Consider the following 21,780-nt stretch of genomic DNA (forward strand, 5'->3'; position numbering starts at 1 on the left):
TGCACGTAGGCACGCCGCGATGACGTTACGTTTTTCGTCATACGCTAGAGGCTGCGTCAGCCTTGTAACCAATCAGATTTAAGAACCGAGCCTTGGTCCCCGCCTTCCCTCTCCCACGCTTTCAACAAACCACCGCTACCTGTTTCTCTTGTCCTCAGTGGGTTCACAACTTCTGCCATTTCTTTGCAAAGATCGACAACTGGTAAGCCACATCACATGGAAAATGTCACGAATAGAGATGTATTTAATGTAACACGCTCTAATGAACTGGATTACATGGTTATATAAGAGAGGGGGGCATCAGCGAGAGTACAGTCATCACTTAAATACCGGCTTGTAATTTTATGCTTTTCGCTTTTGCGGATCAGTGACTAGATTTAACCTGCTGGTGGTCATATCATCATATACTACACATCGTCTCACTGTCGGTTTTTTTCAGTCGTGTTAAGAACAGCGTCATTGTTTTTGTAAAAGAAGAGTATGTAATGTCACTGTGGTTGAGTTGTGTTATTAATACACTACTGGACTTGCTCCTTCCTGTTTCAAATATGTGCATTTATGTGTGTGTACAGGCATGTCTGTAGGGTGGATACATTCTTATTTAATTACTATGGCATAGCAGATTATGGGTGTACCTTTACTATGCATACACAGTTGTAACTACTACTACTGAGTTAGAGTGTTGGAAGAAGTATTCAGATGCTTTACTCAATTAAAAGTATTGTTACAGAGCTGTAAAAATACTGTAAATAACTATAAAAAATATTTAGTTTCAGAAAACACTAACAAAGCATGCCAAAAACTGAAATTGCAATGAATAAATAAAATGACTCAAAAAACTCAAATTTGTAAAAAAAAAAAAAAAAAAAAAGTAAACAAAAAAAGTTAAGTTTCAACCCAGCATTTAGTGCATTTAACATGTTAATGAGATTACTGCACCACATTTTACTGTCATTCGATTTATCTCTCACAGCTGCCACAAACAAAAAAAAAATCATGGTCCAAGCTAAGACGTGGATCCTGACCAAGCACTTTGACGGCTTCCCGAAGGACAGTAACTTTGAGCTCAAGGTGGAGGAGCTCCCTGCGCCTAAAGATGGGGGTAAGATGATTTTTGTCTTATTATTCCTTCTACTTGAGGAGTATGCACAACTTGTCTTCGTTGTATCACAATCATTTGTCAATTAATCATGAATTAAACACCAGCTTTAAATGAGTCAATATTTACTTGACTGAGTCATGCACAGAGGAGGAAAACGTATGTTCACATTGGGTTTACACTTGTTTTGCACTGATATTTCGTTTTGTTTCAGAGGTGCTTTTGGAAGCCGTGTTTCTCAGCGTGGACCCATACATGAGGTAAGAGCAGAGCAGGATCCTGCATCTGAAAAAACATTTTTAAATTACTTTAACAAATGATTATATAATCCAAAAATTCAGGTAAAATAAATATAAATGTATTGTTTGTCTGTCCAGGCCGTTCAGTCGGGTTCGCATGAATGAAGGCGATGTGATGATCGGAGCTCAAGTGGCCAAGTAAAGAACACAAACGCACCGACTCACACACACAGGAATGTCTTTAATCTGTCCTCATGTGCGCAGATGTTTACCGAAACAGAAACAGTCCTGCACCTGCTGTTAATTATCCTCGAAGCCTTTGATTCACAGCCACTGAAAAGCAAAAGCGGACAATTGTAATGTTCTTGGCTTAGTGATCAGACACTCAGTCTGCTTCAGTGGAAATGTTTTTGATGATTAACATGCAGAATAAATTACTCCAAACTTTCCAAACAAGCTCTAAATAATCTGTTTGAAACGCACATGTTTTGTATTTTCTTAACTTTGTTGTGAAGCAAAGTGCTTAAAACTCATCTGCCACATCATACAGTCGTCTAGGATACCGCAACACACTTTAAAGAGTTGTCATTTTTAAGATAACTTTTCATTTTCAATTTAAGTGCCTGCATTAGGAGCTAATTGGTTCAGTGACACCTCAGCCTGAAGTGGGAATGACCTTTTCCCCTCTTGTTTTTGTGTTATTTTGTTTTTCTACAGAGTGATTCAAAGTAATAACCCGGCATTTCCTGTGGGAAGCCATGTCATTGGTCGTGTTGGCTGGAGGACCCACACAATCTCTGATGGGACAGACCTCGTTCCCATCATGCCTGAGTGGCCGCAAGACGTCTCCATGTCCCTGGCTCTGGGTGGCATCGGCATGCCAGGGTAAGACAGATGTTAGGTTGCCTTTACGGCTGTAAATTGCAGGCAGAGGCATTATATGTGACACCAAGACTTCCAGAAGGAAGACTTGAATTATTTTTTTGTAAACAGTTTACCATAACTTGGTTTTTTTTCAGCTTTTACAACAGTTTGATGGACATGTGAAGCTGTCTGAGCTGAATCACCAGGACTAAAGAAATCTGGCTCGCTTCATAGAAGTTAAATATGTAAGACCAAACAAGTGAAAGAGATACAGAAAATTTTAAAGGGAGCGTTCACCCCAAAATTGAAAGATTCACACCTTTTCTCTCACCTGTTGTGCTATTTATTGTTGTTGTTGTTGTTGTTGTTTTGGTGTGAGTTGTCGAGTGTTTGAGATATCCTCCTTCTCTCCTGTATAATAAAACTAGCTGACACTCGGCTTGTGCTGCTCAAAGCATGAAAAAAGTACTTTTTTTACTCAAGATAATCCATAGAGTTGGGAGTGAGCAGCTGCTTAGTAGCCAAAAGTTGAAGGTTAGTGCAGCTCCTGTGTGTGACCTATTATGCAGAAAGTGAATATCTGATGTTCCCTGAATGTCTGATAAGATTGCTGTAGAAAAAAAGGATTGCCATTTTCCTGTTAATGTTTAAGGGAGATCATTTGTGTCTCGGCTATTTTAAATTTTCTCCGCAGAACAGCTGAGTTTTGTCTTTCTTTAAGAAAATAAACAATTCCAGATGTTTTCTTGCTGTTGAGATGAGGTCACTGATGATAACGTTACCATGGCGGCAGTTACCAGAGATTACATCACGAAGGTCAAGGAGGCTCCTCCGTGAAGGCAGAGGGAACTCACACCCTCGTGCTTTTCACATTTTTATAGTCGGATTTTAATTCTTTCTCTCCAGACTGACGGCTCTGTACGGGATAGAAGAAGTCTTGGGACTCCAGAAGGGCGAGACCCTGCTGGTGAACGCTGCAGCCGGGGCGGTGGGCTCCGTCGTGGGCCAGATTGCCAAGATCAAGGGCTGTAAGGTGGTGGGTTCTGCAGGATCCGATGCCAAGGTGGCTTTCCTCAAAGAACTGGGCTTCGACGAGGCCTTCAACTACAAGACTGTTGGTTCCCTGGAGGAGGCGCTTAAGAAGGCTTCTCCGGACGGATATGACTGCTTCTTTGAAAATGTGAGCAACGTCGATGTAGCTTCAAGCTCATCAAGTGTCCTTGAACATTTCCTATTCATGCTCCCCTGTTTTTATTTGGCAGCTGTAGGTAATGACAGTGTGGGCTAAATGTTTAAAACGTCATTATTGCTATTCTTTTTGGCGGTTAAACTGACGCTTCTTCTTGATTTTTAGGTGGGAGGTCCTTTTTCAAGCGTCGCCATTCAACAGATGAAGAACTTTGGAAGAATAGCTGTGTGTGGAGCCATTTCCACGTACAATGACACCATGCCCCAAACAGGTGTGTAATTCCTTACTTTAATTTTCTGTATCAATAATCGTACCATTTTTTTCGCGTTAATTGACTAGTTCAGTATGCATTCTCTCTAAATTTAGACGTTTTTGTGGGTCCACGAACATATCGCAGGTGGATCTCTTTATGACTTGTTTTTTTCCTCAGCAGCAGTTTGTAGAGTTTGAGTCATGTGTGGATAGTTGATCTGTTGATCTTTCCATTTTAGTTAGATACCACTGTGTGGAAAAAAATACTGAAATGCAGTTATAACTGTGTTTAACCCTTGACCACTTTAGCAAATTGGCCTGATATCTCTCAAAAAAGAAAAAAAAAAGTGTTAAGACGGCAACAAGCAACCCAACGAGAAATAGACAAAAAAATAGGCAAGAAATTAGTATGAAGTTACAAGAAAATTATCGGAAAAAAAATAATAAAAAAGGAAAGAAGAAAAAAATTACTTGAACAAAATCCTGTTAAATAAAAGAAACCCAAACCTTTATGTAGTTTTTCATCAATAATATAATGATTTAATAGGGACAATTTTCCCTTTTTATTCGAAAATCTTCTAGTGATTCCCCCTTTTTTAATGTTAGTTTTTAGGGCCAACTTTTCGGCACCTTTTAGTAATCTATTGCATTTCTTGTTAAGTGGCTTATTGCCTTTTTCTCAATTTTTCTATGGAAATAAATATTTTTTCTCAGGTTTCAAAGCTAAGCAACACAAGAAACCTGATGCCACTCCAGGTGTCAAAGGTTTAACAAGTAATTAATTTTACAATTTCACATGTTCAGATGATTTTACATCTTTGTCACTAGATGGCGACATTGCGTTACTCAAATGTTAAAGGAGAGTTAGTAAAACAGCTTAGTCTTAACAGACTTTGTTTCCTTGGGCTCCCACTGAAAGTTTTTCTCTTCAATCATCTCTCTGTCTCAGGTCCGTACCCCCACCTGACCATGATCTTCAAGCAGCTGAAGATGGAGGGCTTCATGCAGAGCAGATGGGAGCACAAGCACCCCGAGTCCCTTAAGAGGCTGATTGGATGGTTCAAAGAGGTTTGTAACTGAAAACAGATGTTTTTGTGTTTGGGAGTTTCTTCATTAAGAGTTTATACTCAGTTATTGGGGTTTTCCATGTTTCCACTTCAGCGTAATTTATGGGATTTTATTTATTCTGCATCTGCAGGGCAAGCTGCAGTGTCGGGAGCACATCACCAAAGGCTTTGAAAATATGCCAGCTGCTTTTATGGGGATGCTGCGGGGAGAAAATGTCGGCAAGGCTGTTGTCGCAGTCTGATGTTTAACAACGAAGAAGAATCTGTGTTATCAACAACTGAAACATTATTACAGAACTCATACATGAAGGAGTGAGCAATAGACACTCACAATTAACTAGCTAGTTTTTTATATTAACGTGACATCCAAGAAAAATGTGATTTATCATTTTTAGCATCATTGTGAGAGATTTAAGTCTGAAAACCTTCACTCTTTAAAATTGATTCATTTTAATTCATAGTATGGCACCTTTTTGAAATGCATTTGAAAAAGTATGTGTAGATCTGCTGCTCATGCATCTATATGTTATCTACTGTAACATTATCAACCATGTGCTTTGTATTTAGTGGGAGTTTTTGCATAGGTAATAAAATTTAGGGCTTTTTTTTCCAGATTTTTTGTTTACATCGTATGTTTTATTTGTGTTTATGGCTTCATATTGCAGTTTGTTAGTATCCACATAGTTTACATTTGATATTAATTTTGCATGTCCTGCATTTAAGGTCTGAGGTGAACAGGAGGGAAAAAAAAGCTATTGATGACGTATGTTCCTTTCAATCCTAAAACGAGTAGAGTCGAGATAATAGAGCAGGCGCTGTTAGCCTTCTGCTGCCAAGTGCAGCTTTTTGTTTGATCAGGAAATAAGCTGTATTTTTAGACGCTAATTTAAATTTCATAGGGTTGTGGTGGTGATGAGAGCCCCAGCTCCATGGTTACATAGGATGTTGTAAGCACAGTAGAATAGTGCAAGGTTTGTCCACTTTGTGGTGTAAAAGTGTGGATTTGGCATACCTGAAGGACTTTTTAGGAAAGACCAATGTCCCCATAGATACAGGGCCCAAACTTTCAGGGGCACCCCTGGCTTCACTTGCAAACTGTCACTCAAATTAACACATACCAACCAGAAAGAGACTGAAAATGGCCGGAAAGTGAAGCAAAGTAACTGTAGTGGGACACAAAATAAATACAAAATTGGGAAAAACAACCACAAGAGACAAAATAACATACATAATAAGACCTCAGAGGGACACAAAACAACAACAAGGAGACACAAAGGGAACAACAAATGACACAAAAGGACGAAAAAGAAATACTTAGGATAAATGTGAAAGTGAAAAGGCTGCAAAAAAACCAAAACTATAGTGTTGACGTAATGACGGCAGGTCACGTATGGGACGCTGCGTGGCGGTATTGATTTCGGTATTACTACAGTGGAATTGAGATGCGCTGACTCAGTCGTTTACGGTAAACCAAGAATTTGTCAAGTCATTGTGACTTGAATTATAGTTTAACCTCTTTCTCTTTATTAAAGCAACAATACATGGGAGATAGACTGCAGGAGAACTAGAACAAATTAGGATACAATATAATGTAACTGTACTTAAAAATACCAATAATCCGTATTTTTTTCCACCTACTCCGACACCTATTTTTGCATAAAGTCAGCGGCCATCCAAACGTTTACAAAACACAAAGAAGCACTTGATAAATTAACAAATAAATAACTAATTAATTAAGATGATGAAATAGAAAAACGGCAACACCCAACAGTGACTGACTTATTGTGGGCGTAAAGCAGCAAAACTGGAAAATATTACATTCCCGGAAACCTTCAAAATAAACGTCTTCATTTTAAAAGCTTTGAAATGCGCTATACATTATCAAAATAAATAATATATTTGTTGCGAAATGTGTATGAAATGAAATGCGGATGATGCAAATTCGACGATTAAGGCAGATAGTCGTCGCTTTTTCGCTGTTTACCTACGACAAAAGCTTTTATTTTGTAATCACATTCGTTTCCGGTGAGGGCTGGGCTGCCGTTGAGCAGTTTGACAGCTGACATAAAACCGCGCAGTGTCTTCTGGAGAAAAGGGATTCCCAAATTTATCCGCTCGTTGTTCACCTCGAGACACATTCACAGCCATCATGACTCGCGTTAAGGAAGTGGAGTCTTTGGTAAGTTTTGTTTTGTTTATTCTTCGGTTTTTCTTGTTAAAAGACTCCATTTTAACTCATCAGTAGATGTTTTTAGCTGACCAACGGTCGGGGGATGATGTGGTGCTTCCACCGCCCGGGCAGTCGCGCGCCCGTTTCCCCCCCTCTCGTGACCCATTCTCCACATTAAAATTAATTTTCTGGCGGTTTCTAGCTTGTTTGCGTAAATAAATCCACCTTTTAATGGTTAAATATCCAAAGTAAAGCTATAGCGTTAGCCCCTCGTTGACTGGGTGATTCATTGTGCATATGGTTTAGCGGCTACCATGTGAGGACTTTTGCTAGCGGGTAACCGCTAAGTTTTTGGACCGAACATCAGTTGTGTTTACTAATGGAAACAACGCTGCGTAATCTTAAACCACCAATTGTTGGCTAGAAGTATCGGATAGATGCTAAACCTGCAACAATTTGTAGCTAACTACGCTGCTGCATCATGTCGGACAGCCGTCCGCAGCAGGCCTGTCCGCTGTGAGCTCCATGATGCTAGGGCCGGGCACCGTAATGTGCTTTCCAGTTACAGCGCATATTTTCATACACAGGGGCGTAGCACAAAATTCTGGGCCCTGTGCAAAAGCAGTGTCTATGGGCCCCCGCACTTCCTCTCATGATCCATGTTTCTCTCACACAAAGTGAGTTTGCTTTCTTTTTTTTTCTCGCACTTTTATCTTTCTTTTTTTACCACAGTAATGAGGTATAAAACCTGTATATGAGTTAATGATTCAAAGTTGTTGTTTTTTTTTTAAATGTCTGAAATAAGGTGTACGGTTGACAAAAGATTAACCATTTGAAACCTGAGCAAATTGGCTTAATTTCTTTAGGAAAAAAAACGGAAAAAGAAATGATCCAAAAATGAGCAAGAAATTCGTACAAAAAAAGTAAAGGAAAATTACCTGAGAATTGGATAAAACAAATAGTGAAACAAGGAAATGACCTTTAAAAAAAGTGTGTAATTTCAATTCAGTTTTCACTGATTTTTTTTTTTTTTTTTTTTTTTTTTTAAAGAAACCTTAAACAAACCTTTTGATCCAGGCCTTTTCAGGGCCTTCAACCCATTGGGGCCCGGGATTATCAGTCCTACTTTTCCCCAAGTACAACACCCTTATAATATCCACACTTTAATTGCCAAGAGCATATAATTAATTACAATAAAATCTGTTGAGCAAAACTTTCAATTTGCATAATTAACAACCTTCATAAAAACATGATTATGCAGTCTAAACACTTAAGTGTACAATTCAGCGTTGTTGTTGTAATGCTCTGATATCATAAGGAAATGGGTTGTTTTTTATATAAACCTCACATTGGCACCTGTCCAGGTCACAACCTGGACCTGCAAGCTTTAAAGAGTGTTGCACAGCTTTTTTTTAAAAGCAGAAAATCACAGTTGTACCTCGGATGTTACTGGATTCGTAAAAGCACAACAAAATAAACTCTTTAGTTAGACTTTAGGAAAAGCACCAGAGGAGACAGTATTGCTATGTGTGAGTCTTGTATACAAAATAAACAAAAGGAGAAGTTGGGGACTGTTCTCTATCAGAGGCAGCAGAAGCTTAGATGTGATTTACATTTTATTTTTTATTCCTTAGAAATTTTTTGTCAGTTATTTTTGCTAATCTTCAAATATAATTTGTAATAGCTGATTTAAATTTCGTTAATCCCTCACAGCATAAACCAAACAAATTCCCAACATTATTTCTTGGGTTTTTTGTAGGAAGCCTTCAAGAAAGAACTGAAGGACGCTGGAAGCAACCTGGTGGTGGTGGACTTCACAGCCACCTGGTGTGGCCCCTGTAAACAGATAAGCCCTGTTTTTGAGGTAAGAGGATGATTTTGTCACTCAAGTCTTTTCAAAACCATAGTTAAATAACCAACTTTTTGAATGGTTGGAAAAGGGAGACGGTCTTGTTTATGAATGTTTTTATACTCTTGTTGATTTTTTGGTCATACGAACGAGGGAAATTTCAAAAAGAAGAGAAAACATCTTTCATTTTAAGGCAGTATGTTTTTAGAGACAGTTGGGTTTCCATTACAGATTTGTGCAAAGCTTATGTGATATTTTAGAAGTGTTGAAGTTTTTTGCGATAAATGGGAGTTTTTATGAAACTGACATGTTTCCATCAGGCGTATTTCATACTGGCCTAGCATTGGTCACTTTCATTACTCTGTGAATATGATGTTGATTGTTGTTTAAGTGAGCCCTTTCCTGAGGAACACACGTCGCCATGCATGGCTTCAGACGTCATGCACTTTCAGTGTCCTGAATGCTCACTGATGGACTGTCTTGCAGAGCCTGTCGGGATTGCCTGAGAACAAGAACGTGGTCTTCCTCAAGGTGGACGTGGATGAGGCTGAGGTAAGCACGCATTTTTCTGTGTTTTTGTTTTGAATTATGCTTTAAGCCTGAAGCACATCGAGGTTTACCACAACTGCTGCTACTCCAGAGACCCCTAACACTGCAGCACACACACAGGGACTTTATCCATACGGCTGTCAACAGGGAAAACTTTAGTACGTCCAAAATACTGGTATACTGACCACATCTGTAAAAGTTGACAGTCTTTCTTGAATTGTAAATGAAGGTCTGGGATTGTGTGAGAGAAGGATTAAAGCAGTTTCCCTCCTCTGGTTTTGTAAGGTGTTACTGTGTCATTAATACTCAAAGCAATGTGGACTATTCATGAAATCCATTTCCCCAAGCCATGTGGAACCACGGCTGGCTCATGTGACCAAAGTGCAAAGTTGTCCTGTCTCAGTGCTGCAACACGTTGAAACGAAAATAAGCTTTGCAGCGTGAGCGTTTCGTCATTTAAATTTGGGAGATAAAAATGCAAACAACTGTGAGCCTTAAACATGAACAGCACTCTCAAAGAGGCAGAGCAGCTTTTGGCAGAATGAGTGGCAGACACGGTGGTTTATTTGAACCACAGGTGGTAACTCTGACACACATTTTGACATAACGGCTTTGTTTGGTCACACTCAACGCTGCTTCAACCAGAGTGTAAACACATTTTCAGGTCAAGGTTAGAGAGAGAGATAATTCCAATATCATAGCCCTGGTATTAATTTCACTCTAAAACAGGTCTTTTACCTAATCTAAATGTTTTTTTTTTTTTTTGCAAAGGACGAATGTCATTTCTATGTTCTTACTGAGTAGTTGTGGGTCTATAATTGTGATTATAATTGTCCATGATGACAAAAACGCACCGAAGCACAAATGCTTGAGCTGACCTGCAGCTCACCGCAAGTGGAGCCCTTCCTGCAGTACAGAGCATCATTTCAGACGCAACTCGAAATTTAACAGACTAATGTAGAACGGTGGACAGAGATTCTTGTGTTGCATAACTGAGTTTTATAACTTTACAAACAAGGCCCATAAAGTGTCTCAACCACTGTCCAGCAGCCGGAGGCACACCAGGCGCTCTCTTTCACCTGACGCGGAAACTGTCGCGGGTAGGGATCCCAGGTCGTGACGGCCTTTATTATATGAAATTAATAAATGCCGCCGCCACTGACAGAAACTTCAATTATTTGCTTTTAATCAATGCCGAAGCTCCAGAGTCCAGACAATTCTGGACGGCCCTAATTTTCTTTGATTCCGTCTCTTGATCACGTGCATGATGTTGAAATGAAAATCCAAAGAAGAGTTGATTAACGCTGGCTTCAGAAAAGCCATCGGAAGCACATATGAGGCCTTAATGTGTTCTTTTTGCGGTGAACATGAACAAATTGGACAGACGTCTTCAAAAGAAGCTTTCTCTCCATCGGGGCAAGTCAAATGAATTTTTTGACAGCGCAAAAGTAAGTCCGTCATGTGTTTCTGTGTGTAGTATTTAGATTGTGTCGTGTCTGGTAGTTGTTGAGTAGTGTGTTGTTAGCTGGCTAACAGTACTTATCAGTGATTAGTAAATAGAGCACTAAAAGGAAGGTCATTTTGCCTTTTTTTTTTCTTTTTTTTTTTTGTTAAAATTAACCAGTTAGTAACCCGTTAAAAGTTGTCTGACTGTCAAAAGCAAAATTAACCGACATTAACATCTGTAGCTCAAAGGTAAATTTAAAAAAAAAGTCACCATCTTTTTTTCTTGGTGACGACAAGCTTATCATACGTGTTTGGAGGCTTATGTGTGAGCACGTATTCACACCAAACTGTTTGAGTTAGGACTTGCAGTTTGGTACGCAGTCAAACCAAACAATCACCTTTGTTGCATTTAAAAAAGATTAAATTTGTTCTTCAAACGTTTAAATGTTTTTCCTGAATTTGTAAAGCAAAAGGGGCACACAGTCTACAAAACGGAAAGCACCAGTGACGATGGAGCAGCAGGCGTCCTGTCCATGTAATGACTCAGTAGTTGATGGATGACTTAACAAGTCCAGTTTGGCAGCATTTCACAAGTTGTTAGAGACTATGCTTTAGATATTTCTGGCTTGAGTGCGTTCAGTATTGTAAATATTTTTAACATTGTATATTTCTGTGTTCCTAACAAGCTTATGCTCCTTAAGACAGAAATTCTTGTTGAATGTATTGGTCTCTTTAGCCCATTCACATCATTTATAACCTTGCATGTTGGCTCTAACAGTCCATAATAAAGGCATTACAGTGTTTTGGACTCAGTTCAGCCATCTGACTATTGTTCCTTTTGCTCTTTTCAGGATATTTGTCAGGCCTTTGAGGTTAGAAGCATGCCCACATTCATTTTTTTCAAGAATGAAGCGCAGGTAAGCATAAAAAATTACAGCAAAGATGCAAACATTGACAAAGTTTTGTTGTAAACTTGTAAAGTGTTGCTCATTTAGACATCTGACAGATCTGGGGAATCTTTTCAGTCATTTAGAGTGTTGTTTCTGGCCACCTGGTAAATTGTAATAAAATATTAACTAACACTAACTTTTAGCTCGGTTTTGGTCTCCACCAACTCCTGAAGCAAATATTTATTTTCTGGGTTTATTAGCAGATAAGTGCTCCATTGTATTAACAAGCTGTTCCTCACCTGTCTGCTTGTTATAGTCAGTTCATCAGAGCTTTTCTGCTCAAACCTGCTGAGGCTGGAAATGTTTAGCTTCATGTAAGAAGCAGTTATACAGATAGATTTTTTTTGAGTTTTTTCATACCTGAAATTTAAAAAAGTTATACTTTACAGTGGAGAAAAATGCTGACACAATCATGATAATGCTTTAGTCAAAAATAAATTGGAGATTGTGATATTGAAAAATGATATACACTTTTTTAGTTCAATAATTATCATTATGTATTTTTAAAATTTAAAGCTGTCTTTAACTCTTCTGTTTGTACTCTGTTTAAGGTGCACCGCTTCTCTGGTAATGACCAAGGTCAACTGAAAGAAAAAGTGCAACAGTTGAGAACATAAAGTCCCACCAACTAATCCACAGACACCCTCATTGTACAAACCACAGTAGCCACTTTGCCTTCAAAGAAATCCCAGCACCATGTTGTGTAAAGTAACGATCAGTTCTTCTATACCACACAAGAAATAGTTATCTTTTCCACTCATCACGTATTGCTAAAAAACTCTAGTCCTGTCAGTTCTTTGTATGTATTGACTGTTTTAACTAGTTGAAATTTGATTAAAATCTGATGATCACTCTTTATTCACTTTTGTATGAGAAATTTACTTCACTCCTGACTAGTTCCTAAACGGTCTTTGCATGTTGTGTTCAATAAGGTGGATTTAATAAATAAAGATGAGCTACAGAAACTTTGTTCTCTTCTAATTTGAATGTGTCAAGCACCACAGAACGTGACTTTCATACACAACACCTCACTGGAGCATTTAATTATGTAGTATATTATACTTTATACAAGCAGGGTCTTTAAATTTTTAATTTCTAAAATCAAGTTTTATTAGTATTAGGCATTAGCAGTCACTGAATAGTCTAAAATTTGAATTTGTGAAGACTTACACAAACATTTGATTTCATTTCTATTTGTCAAAATGATTGAGGCTTCTGTGTGAAAGTCTACATTTCGGATGTTAGAAATCTTTAAACTTACCACTGAACCCAATATTGACTTTTTACCTTATACTTGCATTTACCTATTTGCAGTATTTAGATTAACTGTACTCTCTCTAATAACCATATTCTAACATAAAACGTACTTCTGCACAAAACATATAGTAATAACCTTTATATTTACTTCCAATGTTTTAACAGGTAAAGGCTGATTTGTCCAAAAATCGGTACAAAATGTGGTTTAAAATGATCTTGAAAAGGTCTTAAAAGGTATTTAAGTTTCAGATACTTGTAGACACCCTGTTTACAAGTATATAACAGTTTTGTAAATACAGCTTTATGTACAAAATGGCTCTTGCTTTGCCTTTGCAGAGAGATGAGAATGCATTGTCTACAAGCGTCGGGTTAACTAAAAAAACAATTTGCTTGTAAAATTACTCACATGGAGCTGAGAGGAACCTTTTAGATGTGATTTTATCCCAAATTTTCTGCAAAGGAAGCAGAAACTAGTCAGTCACGTACAACATTTAGGCTTCGTCTGTGATCATTGTTTATGAAAAAGTTGAGTAAATATACTGAATACAACAAAAAACTAACTGCCGGCTCAGTCTGCCTTTATCCATCATTTTATAACACTGCCTCTTAAGACAAATGTTGCTACCTGTCACCTCAATCGTCATCGCCGATCAACACCCGTCACCCCTCCATTGGCGATCACCTGAAGTCATACAAGTGGTCTCCTGTTGGTGAGTTTGGTGGCTGTCGAAGCCCCGTGTTATGTTGCACTGGGGAGTTGTGAGTGGTGTTGTGGTGGCGGTACGTTGTGGAGCCGTTTTGGTGGTGGATCTCTCTGTTCTTTGTTTCTTTCCTTTCGGCTGGCTGAAAAGCATTTTCTTTCGGAGGGCAGGTCTTTGGCATGTGGCCTGTCCATCGCAGTTGGTGCCGGGTAATGTTTGTGGTCATATTGGGGTTGTTGGCTTCTTTCGAGATACTAACATCAGTTTGAATATCTTCCCAACTGAGCCTCAGGATCTTACAGAGGCGTGACTGGTGTTACTGTTCCTTCCATGAGACAGTGGACATCCATTTTTGCTGTGCTGAGCCATCATAGACCAGGTTTCCGTTGAGAGCCACCTCCTCCCAGATGCTGAGGTTGAAGTGGCTCTTTCTCAGGTGGGCTTTTATGTTTCCTTTGTAAAACTTTTTCTGGCCCCCCGTGGGTGTGTATGCCAGGTGATAGTTGTGATATTATGATTTTTGGCTTCCTTCAAGACACTAATATTGGTTAACCTGTCTTCCCAACTGATCCTAAGGATCTGACGGAGGCATCATGGGTAGAACTGCTCCTGTTTTGGTGGTGGACCTCCCTTTCTTTGTTGTTCTTCCGTGGAACAGTAAAGGTCCTTTTCTTGCTGTGCTGAGGATGAAGTGGCACTTTCCCAGGTGGGCTTTGGTCTTGGCTTTATACAACTTGTTTTGGTCTCCTTGGGTACGTTTCCCTTCCTTCACTTTGCCACAAAGGACTTCGTTCGGTAGGTGGGTATTTGGCATGCGCATGATATGGTCCGCCCGTCACAACTGGTGCCAGGTGATGGTTGTGGTGATATTGGGGTTACTTATTTCGCATGTCTTCCCAGCTGATCCTTAGGATCTTACAGAGGTATCGCTCATGGTACTGCTCCTGTTTTGGTGGATCTCTCTCTCTTTGTTGCCTCTTTTCACCTGCGACACAGTGGAGGTTCTTTTCTTGCAAAGTGACAGTTGTGGTGAATCTGGGGATGTCAAGAAGCTGATGTTTATTCACCTGTCTTCTCAGCTGATCATCAGGATTTTACGGAGGTACCGCTCCAAGGATTTCATATGTCTGCTGTAGGCGGCCTTGTTTTCGACCCCTTAAAGCAGGGAAGGCACAAATACCACTTGATGAGGCGTTTGGTCTTGGTCTTGATGTCCTGATCTTTAAACACGCTCTTCCTCAGCCAATCAAAAAGCTCCAATGGCATAACCTATATGGTGGTCGGTCTCGTCACCAGATGACAGCTCTTGTGGAAAAAAGACTGCCAAGGTAGGCAAAGTAATGGCATTTGTCAAGATGTTGTCCACACAAATTGTTTGGCGTGGAAGCGTTCATCAGGTGCTGGCTGGTGTAAAATCTGAGTCTTCTTATGTCAAGTCCCAGGAGCAAGTAAGCTGTGGCAAAGGCATTCAGGATGTTCTGGAGATCGGTATTTCCTCTACTTATGATCGCTACTAAGATGAAATACAAATGCTTATCTTATGCATGTAGGGGTCAAAGTTTTACTTTTATTTTAGCTTTTACTGCAGCGCTTCATTGCACATAATCTGATTTTTTTTGTCACACAAACTGAATGATATGGAGCTTGAGTTGAGCGCACACTTGCTTGATAGGTAATTCTTAAATGCTGTATAAAATGCTTTCAACCTGCAGTTTCTTGGTTAAGAGTTCTGCAGCCAAGGTATTGTATCTGAGCTTTTAAAAACAGGAAAAACCAATCTAACAAAGGTGACAAGGTAACAAGGTGTTCACTTGTTGCAACAGTCAAATCATTCAAGGTAATTAAACAGAAAAACACTCCTATTGGCACAGGGGTTTGTTTCTTCAAGTCCGTTAAGATGAAGGGAGAGGCTCGGGTGTCACGTTCATTTAAAAACTCACAATAGTTCCCTGTTTGCTGTCTCTTATCTGGATGACTGAACATGTCCAGTCTGGCAGGATTGTACATCCCGTATTTCCAACATTATAATGCTCCGTAAAGACGACAGGCTTGTTTACTGTGCAGTTTTTTGTTAAATGTTTCTGACATGTATTCATCTGTTTGGCCCATTATCATTTACAGTCATGCATATTAGCCCGAACAGTCCTTTATGAGATCGTACCAGTGTTTTTGACTCAGTCCATCCGTCTGATTGTTGTTTTTTTTTGCTCTTTTCAGGATGTGAGTACAGATTGTGGGATCCAGTGCATGCCCACGTTCATATTTTTCAAGAATGGAGAGAAGGTAAGCATGAACATACACAGCAAAGATGTACTTGGCAATATTGACATTAAATTTCACCTTTTATAAAAGAAAAAATATGTACATTTACTGTATTGAATCATGAAATTACCATATTATGCCATCAGAGACCGAGGAAACACACGTGTGTTCTCCTTTGAAACTTTAAGCCACAACACAATCTTTTCTTAAAAATAACCAAATGGTTTTTCTGCCTAAACATGTTAACATTCACAGCATTGTTGAAAAGTAAAGGCAGTGACACACAAGCTGACATGAGAACTACTGCTGATGAAAGTCACCTGCTGCATCGCCGTTGCTTCACCATGTGTCAACCAAAAAGTTGCACAGGAACACACTAAGCCGGCAGCTAAGAAGCACGAGATACCTCTCTATGGCAGCAAACGGGGTCTCTGTAATCATCATTCAAAGACGGTCATAACGCTAGTTAGCCAGTTAGCCAGTTAGCTCATGAACAACACAATCAAATGTTGAAAGAACAAAGCATAATTACAGAGCGCCAACGAACAACACAACCATCAGGAGCTCAACGGTTAAAGAAAAACAATCTTTCCTCATTTAACACATTTATTTCGACCTCACTCCCTCTAGACTTAAGCCCTTTGTTTACATTTTTCACTTCAATTTCTCTTCTCGTGCGCTGAGCTGAATGGCCAGAGTGATTTCATTTGCCGATGGGCGATTGAGAAGGGCCAACAGTGTGTGGTGTGACTCACCGAAGCGACGAGGGCCACAGGCGTTCGCCGTCAAACATGGGCGGACGGCCGACTGTCTGCTTGGTGTGTCAGGGCCTTAAAGTTTCTGCGTATTCTTTTATTTTATTAATTTTATTATTAGTGATGCAGGCACAAAACAAGTGAAGACAAAACTATGTAGGAGAGAAGGTAAAACAAACAGGCATAATGGCACATTGGTTCAATGTATAATGAGGGTGTTGAATGGCTGTGTTGTGTGTGTGTTTGTGTGTGAGTTAATGTGTTAGTGAGGCACTAAGGACGGACAGAGTCAGGGGTAAAAAAAGTTAGGAGAAAAATAAACAGAATTTCTCTCTACCTCCCTTACATCCACTTGCATAACAACATACAAAAGTTACATATCAAACAATATTTATGTTTGCAATTTGGTGGGTTTACAACTTTAACAACAACCAGTGTGACATTTGCCTTTGGGTCTGGGGAGGAGGTGGTGGGAGGAAGGGAGGATTGTCTAAATGATTATTATTTTATTCTTATTATTTTAATGATTTCTTTTCTTTTTTTTAATAAGCCATTTTGAACCGCTCTGTCTGCACTGTCTTTCAGGTGTTCGAGTTCTCCGGTGCTAACAAAGACACACTAACTGCAAAAGTGGAAGAGTTGAGAACATAGACGCCCCACTGACAAATCCACACTCACCTCCACTGTATAAACCACAGTAGCCTCTGTTGCTCTCTGTACATGCCCAAGAAATTCCAGCTCTATGTTGTGTACAGTAACCATCAGCTCTTTTAGTCCACGCTGGCAATAATAATTTATTCAGCTCATTTTATGTTGGTGACAAACTCTAGTCCTGTCAGTTCACTGTATGTGTTTACGGTGGCAACAGCTGGCTGAAACTTTATTAAAACCCTTTTATTCTGTTTTATATGAGAGCTTTGCTCCTGACAAACTCCTGAACTGTCTTTGTATGATGTGTTCAACAAGGTGGATATAATAAATCGAGACAAGGAACTTTGTACTCTTCTTATTCTCAAACGCACCAAAACATGACACACAACCCGTCACTGCAAGAGCAATGAATCTGATCAAAACAATTATTTAATGGTATTTTATGCTTTAATAAAAATGTGAGAATAGTTTACACATATACATTGGACAATCACATCAATAGTTTTTACACATCATACAAGTATATAGCAGCATATGTTTAATACTGTTGAGTCTCTATATGAAAAAATACAGCTTTATTTTACAAAATGGTTCTTGCTTTGCCTTTGCAGAGAGATGAGAATGAATGGTTTACAAGTGTCAGTTAACTATACAAGAATTCCCTTCATAAGACGATTCACATGGAGCTGAGAGGAACCTTTAGAAGTGATAGTAGCCTGATTTTCTTTTCCTGCAAAGAGAAGAAAGACAGAAACGGTTATTTGGTGTGTAATTGTATAAAGTACATCATCTCAAGGTCTGTGTGTGAGTGCATGTTGCTTGTTCTTCAGGATTTTAACTTTATACTTCTACTGTTTCCTCTTAGAGATTAATACTGCACTTTTTACTTCACTACATTTAACAGTTTCAGTTTACAAATTCCCATCCAGTTAAAAAGTTTTTTTTCTGATAAGCTGAAGGATGAAGAACGAAGCCCCAGAGGTGACATGGATGTGTTTTGTTTTTTTTTAAACATGCATGCGAAATACTAAATCCTGCATGTGTTTTACGCAACATTTTCATATTTTGAAAGGACTGGAGTGGTTTCAGTCAATTACAAGCCTTTAGATCAAGTCATTTTGAGGCAGAAACAGCCTTTCAGTCCTTTCAGTGACAAGAAAGGAGCTAACGTCACTAGTTGGCAGGTTGAAAAAGTGCATTTTATTGGCCCTTAAAACAGTTAAAAGAGATTGGATGGGCTATAAACTGTCAAAAATGAGGACTATTACTTAAATCAAGTCATTCTGACGCAGAAACAGCCTTTCAGTGACAAGACAGGAGTTGGAATCAGTTTTTGGCAGGTTGAAAAAGGTTTATTTTATTCTTAAAACGAGTGCAAAAACACACCCGTGTCACCTCGCGGGCTCCGTAAGGAAGTGTACTGTATGGGTGAAAACAATTCAACTTCTTCTTTTGAATCAGCTGGAAAATGCATCGTCACAAAAACCTTTTCTGACACGATAAAAAAGTTTAGAGATTCGTGTTTCTCACAGGACAGAGAGCTACAAACATGATTTCCCAGAATATGATGCAAATCTGTCGATAAAAATATTCAACAGAATGTAAAGGAGTAAAAATGAGCGCAACCTTAAACATCTACGGCGGTGAAATGCAACATACACATTAATGCAGCAGAGACATTAATCCAAAAACATCATGTATAAAAGTAAAACACTGACAGGGAACATTCTACTGCAGAATGAGTACTTTCACTTTTGATACTTAAAGTAAATTTTGCTGATAATAACACACTTAGTAAGATTTTAAATACTGGACTTCACTCATAGTGGAGTATTCAGTAGTTTTTGTACTTTTACTTAAGTAAAGGATCAGAGTACTTCTTTTAGTCTGAAGAGTAAATGTCACTACCGATCACGTCTTTATCACCCATCGATATTTGCAGGAACAGTGTGTCAGATTTAGGGGGATTTAGTGGCTTTTAGCGGTGAGGATTTCAGATTGCAACCAGCTGAAACTTCTTCTCAGAATTCATCCAGTGGTCTTTGTTTAGGAGGTTTTTTTAACCGGGAGCCGAATTATCCGCAGAGAGTTCCTCCTCTCCGAAACAAACGAACCGGGTGATTTAAACCGGTAAAAACACTGAATAAAGCAGTTTCACGTTACAAATCAGTGTTTCTCTGATGCTGTTCGACATGACGCAGACGGGCAGATAGCCCAGCACCTGCTAATGTGTGCTCACCTTTTTTCTCTGATAACTTAAGATCCAGATGTTCAGGAACTTTTTAGCGGGAGCTGAAATATCTGCAGAGGTCTCCTCCTCTCCAAAACAAACAGACCTGGTGATTTAAACCGGTAGAAATACTGAATAAAGTGGTCTCACATTTTAAAAATCAGTTTTTCTGACACTGCTTGTACGGACGGGATTCTAACTGCAGTGGCTGGAGGACGCCATCGGTGTTAAGATGTTGGACCGCCACGAGCTCGAGCCCCTCGCTCACGAGTGGATGCACGCCTCCTTCTGCGCCGTGATGCGGTTGGTGGATGTGGTTCAGTAGAAGAAAATGCATGAAAATGCTCACAACAAAGTCTGGATTATCTCGAGTAACCGCGTCATGATTTCTGGAGACATTGCTGTTGAGTTTGTCTAATTTATTTTTGGCACTCTGAGCTCCATAAACTGAGTGCCGTCTCTACGGCCGATATCTCCAACACTCGGCAGCTCATACCAAAATAATCTAGATTGATAAATAGCACTGCAGGTGAAAGGAAAAGTATGTGTTTTTATTTTTTAGGGTGAACTGCCCCTTTAATAAATGAAATTACTATTCTTTCATATACATATCTAACTGTATAAAGCGAAACATTTAGTTGTATTTTTCACTTTAATTTACTAATTATCAGAACTATTTTACTTAAGTTTTAGAGTATTGTTTATTTATTTGAATATTTGAAAACAAAAAGCTGGAGGAGAGACATTTTATAATAATTTATATAATTTTTTAAAATGTATTTCTTCAGTGTATCTTTATTTTATTACCTTTTTGTTTTGTATGCTTGTATATAATGTTTTCTGGTTTCTTGAAAATCTCATAACATGTCAAAATAAATTTAAAAAAGAAAGAAAGAAAAAGAAAAGAAAGAAAGATCTCTTTTTTTGGTCTCTCATCACCTGGAGCAGTCGTGTCCGCTCCACCCCGGACTGCAGTGACATCTGTTCGGCCTGATGCATCTGCCTCCATTCAGACAAGGAGACGAACACACAGCTGCGGACACGGAGACACATTAACACATACAGCAAGATCATTATCAACGTAACCACGGCAACACTTAAAGGAAATATGCTGCCTGTTTTTATGGTCACCGGTGCGGCAGCATTTTCTCTGCAGTCAGGAGATTTTAAAGGTGTTTATCAGCATCTGAGACACTGCAGAAGCCAGAGAGGAAAATGCAGCCGCAGAATTAAAAAGTATTTTGGTGGAACTGCCCTTTAAAGGAGCGCTGACTCATCTGCTGTTCGGTGTGTTTGCTCTGAGCTCTCAGAGAACAAAACCTGCAACATGCTGTCACGACAGGCAGATGGTTAAGTGCTCTCTCACTCTGTCTCCTCAACGCCAAAACATTAGACGCCCAGTGACACCGAAACTGTCATTTGTAAAACAAATGCTAAAAAACACAGGCATAAACATATTTGTAAGTATGTAAATATATACATTAAAAAAAGAAATTTTAATGAAAGACATGCAGTCAGAAAAAGGTTCTTATTCATATATAGTAGTGAAATATAACTAATTAAATTTACTCAAGCACTGTATTTGAGTATGACTTTGATGTACTTGTACTTTACTTGAGTGTTTTCTTTATAGGCCACTTTATACTTTTACTTCACTACATTTACATAAAAGCTTAAGTCACTTTCCAAAATAAGATTTTTGCATAAAAAGGCATGAGAAAAGTTAATAGAATATATTTTATTTTAAATTAAACTACCCAACATTTAACACAAGAACAGCCGGGACAATTAGTCGATTATGCAATAAGCTGCTTGGAAAAAAAGGCAACTCTGATAAACATGAAAGTTGTTTTGTACTTGATTAAGAATAATTTTGAATTTTTGATTTTTTTCTGAATAGGGTACTTTTAGTTTAAATACTTAATGTATATTTTCCTAATTATACTTTCACTTAAGTACCATTTTTAATGCCGCACTTTTACTTGTAACAGAATGTTTTCACAGTGCAGTATTAGTACTTTTTTACTAAAGTAAAGTATCTGAATACTTCTTCCTCCCTAATTCCTGTGTGTGCATTGTTAAGGTACATCCATAATTTAAAAAGAAGTGTTCACCTGACACAGGTATACCTGTACACACACATAAGTGCACAAACAATTAAAGTAAAGAATCCGAATACTTCCTCCACCGCTGCTTATATACGTCATTCATTAGTAATAAATAAATAATCGACTACGTAACTCTGACGTC

General features: G+C 38.7%; 3 protein-coding genes across 5 annotated transcripts in view; 2 read left to right on the forward strand and 1 right to left on the reverse strand.

Moving 5' to 3' along the window:
• The first annotated feature begins 120 nt into the window (after positions 1 to 120).
• LOC121962058 (prostaglandin reductase 1-like) lies at positions 121 to 5,335 on the forward strand. The gene is made up of 9 exons (XM_042512248.1): positions 121 to 202; positions 974 to 1,102; positions 1,314 to 1,359; positions 1,477 to 1,536; positions 2,056 to 2,223; positions 3,109 to 3,382; positions 3,557 to 3,662; positions 4,593 to 4,711; positions 4,842 to 5,335. The coding sequence occupies exons 2-9, from the start codon at positions 997 to 999 to the stop codon at positions 4,950 to 4,952; spliced, it is 990 nt and encodes a 329-aa protein (XP_042368182.1). The 5' UTR covers positions 121 to 202; positions 974 to 996; the 3' UTR covers positions 4,953 to 5,335.
• Positions 5,336 to 6,775: 1,440 nt separating this feature from the next.
• Positions 6,776 to 17,639, forward strand: txn (thioredoxin). 2 transcript variants are annotated; one of them, XM_042511966.1, is made up of 5 exons: positions 6,776 to 6,889; positions 8,640 to 8,744; positions 9,216 to 9,281; positions 15,850 to 15,915; positions 17,235 to 17,639. In XM_042511966.1, the coding sequence occupies exons 1-5, from the start codon at positions 6,860 to 6,862 to the stop codon at positions 17,298 to 17,300; spliced, it is 333 nt and encodes a 110-aa protein (XP_042367900.1). In that variant the 5' UTR covers positions 6,776 to 6,859; the 3' UTR covers positions 17,301 to 17,639. The 2 variants fall into 2 exon arrangements, with proteins under 2 accessions (XP_042367900.1, XP_042367899.1); XM_042511965.1 differs by lacking the exons at positions 15,850 to 15,915; positions 17,235 to 17,639 and adding exons at positions 11,576 to 11,641; positions 12,226 to 12,639 and having other exon boundaries at positions 6,783 to 6,889.
• A 72-nt stretch (positions 17,640 to 17,711) lies between these two features.
• The window catches only part of svep1 (sushi, von Willebrand factor type A, EGF and pentraxin domain containing 1), a 113,314-nt gene continuing 109,245 nt past the window's right edge, over positions 17,712 to 21,780 (reverse strand). For both annotated transcript variants that reach the window (XM_042511964.1, XM_042511963.1), the window contains 2 exons: positions 20,470 to 20,563; positions 17,712 to 18,030 (listed from right to left, as the gene is read on the reverse strand). In XM_042511964.1, coding sequence (XP_042367898.1) covers positions 18,000 to 18,030; positions 20,470 to 20,563 — 125 coding nt within the window. In that variant the 3' untranslated portion in view covers positions 17,712 to 17,999. The remainder of the gene's footprint in view (positions 18,031 to 20,469; positions 20,564 to 21,780) is intronic.

The sequence above is a fragment of the Plectropomus leopardus genome, chromosome 23, assembly GCF_008729295.1.
Source record: "Plectropomus leopardus isolate mb chromosome 23, YSFRI_Pleo_2.0, whole genome shotgun sequence".
Lineage (NCBI taxonomy): Eukaryota > Metazoa > Chordata > Actinopteri > Perciformes > Serranidae > Plectropomus > Plectropomus leopardus.

Excerpts from the sequence above, each read along its gene's own strand:
- txn (XM_042511966.1), top strand. The coding sequence starts at position 6,860 with ATGACTCGCGTTAAGGAAGTGGAGTCTTTG. Across the intron at positions 6,890-8,639 it reads TTAAGGAAGTGGAGTCTTTG|GAAGCCTTCAAGAAAGAACT; the intron begins GTAAGTTTTGTT and ends GGTTTTTTGTAG. Across the intron at positions 15,916-17,234 it reads TTTTCAAGAATGGAGAGAAG|GTGTTCGAGTTCTCCGGTGC; the intron begins GTAAGCATGAAC and ends ACTGTCTTTCAG.
- LOC121962058 (XM_042512248.1), top strand. The coding sequence starts at position 997 with ATGGTCCAAGCTAAGACGTGGATCCTGACCAAGCACTTTGACGGCTTC. Across the intron at positions 1,537-2,055 it reads ATCGGAGCTCAAGTGGCCAA|AGTGATTCAAAGTAATAACC; the intron begins GTAAAGAACACA and ends GTTTTTCTACAG. Across the intron at positions 3,663-4,592 it reads TGACACCATGCCCCAAACAG|GTCCGTACCCCCACCTGACC; the intron begins GTGTGTAATTCC and ends TCTCTGTCTCAG.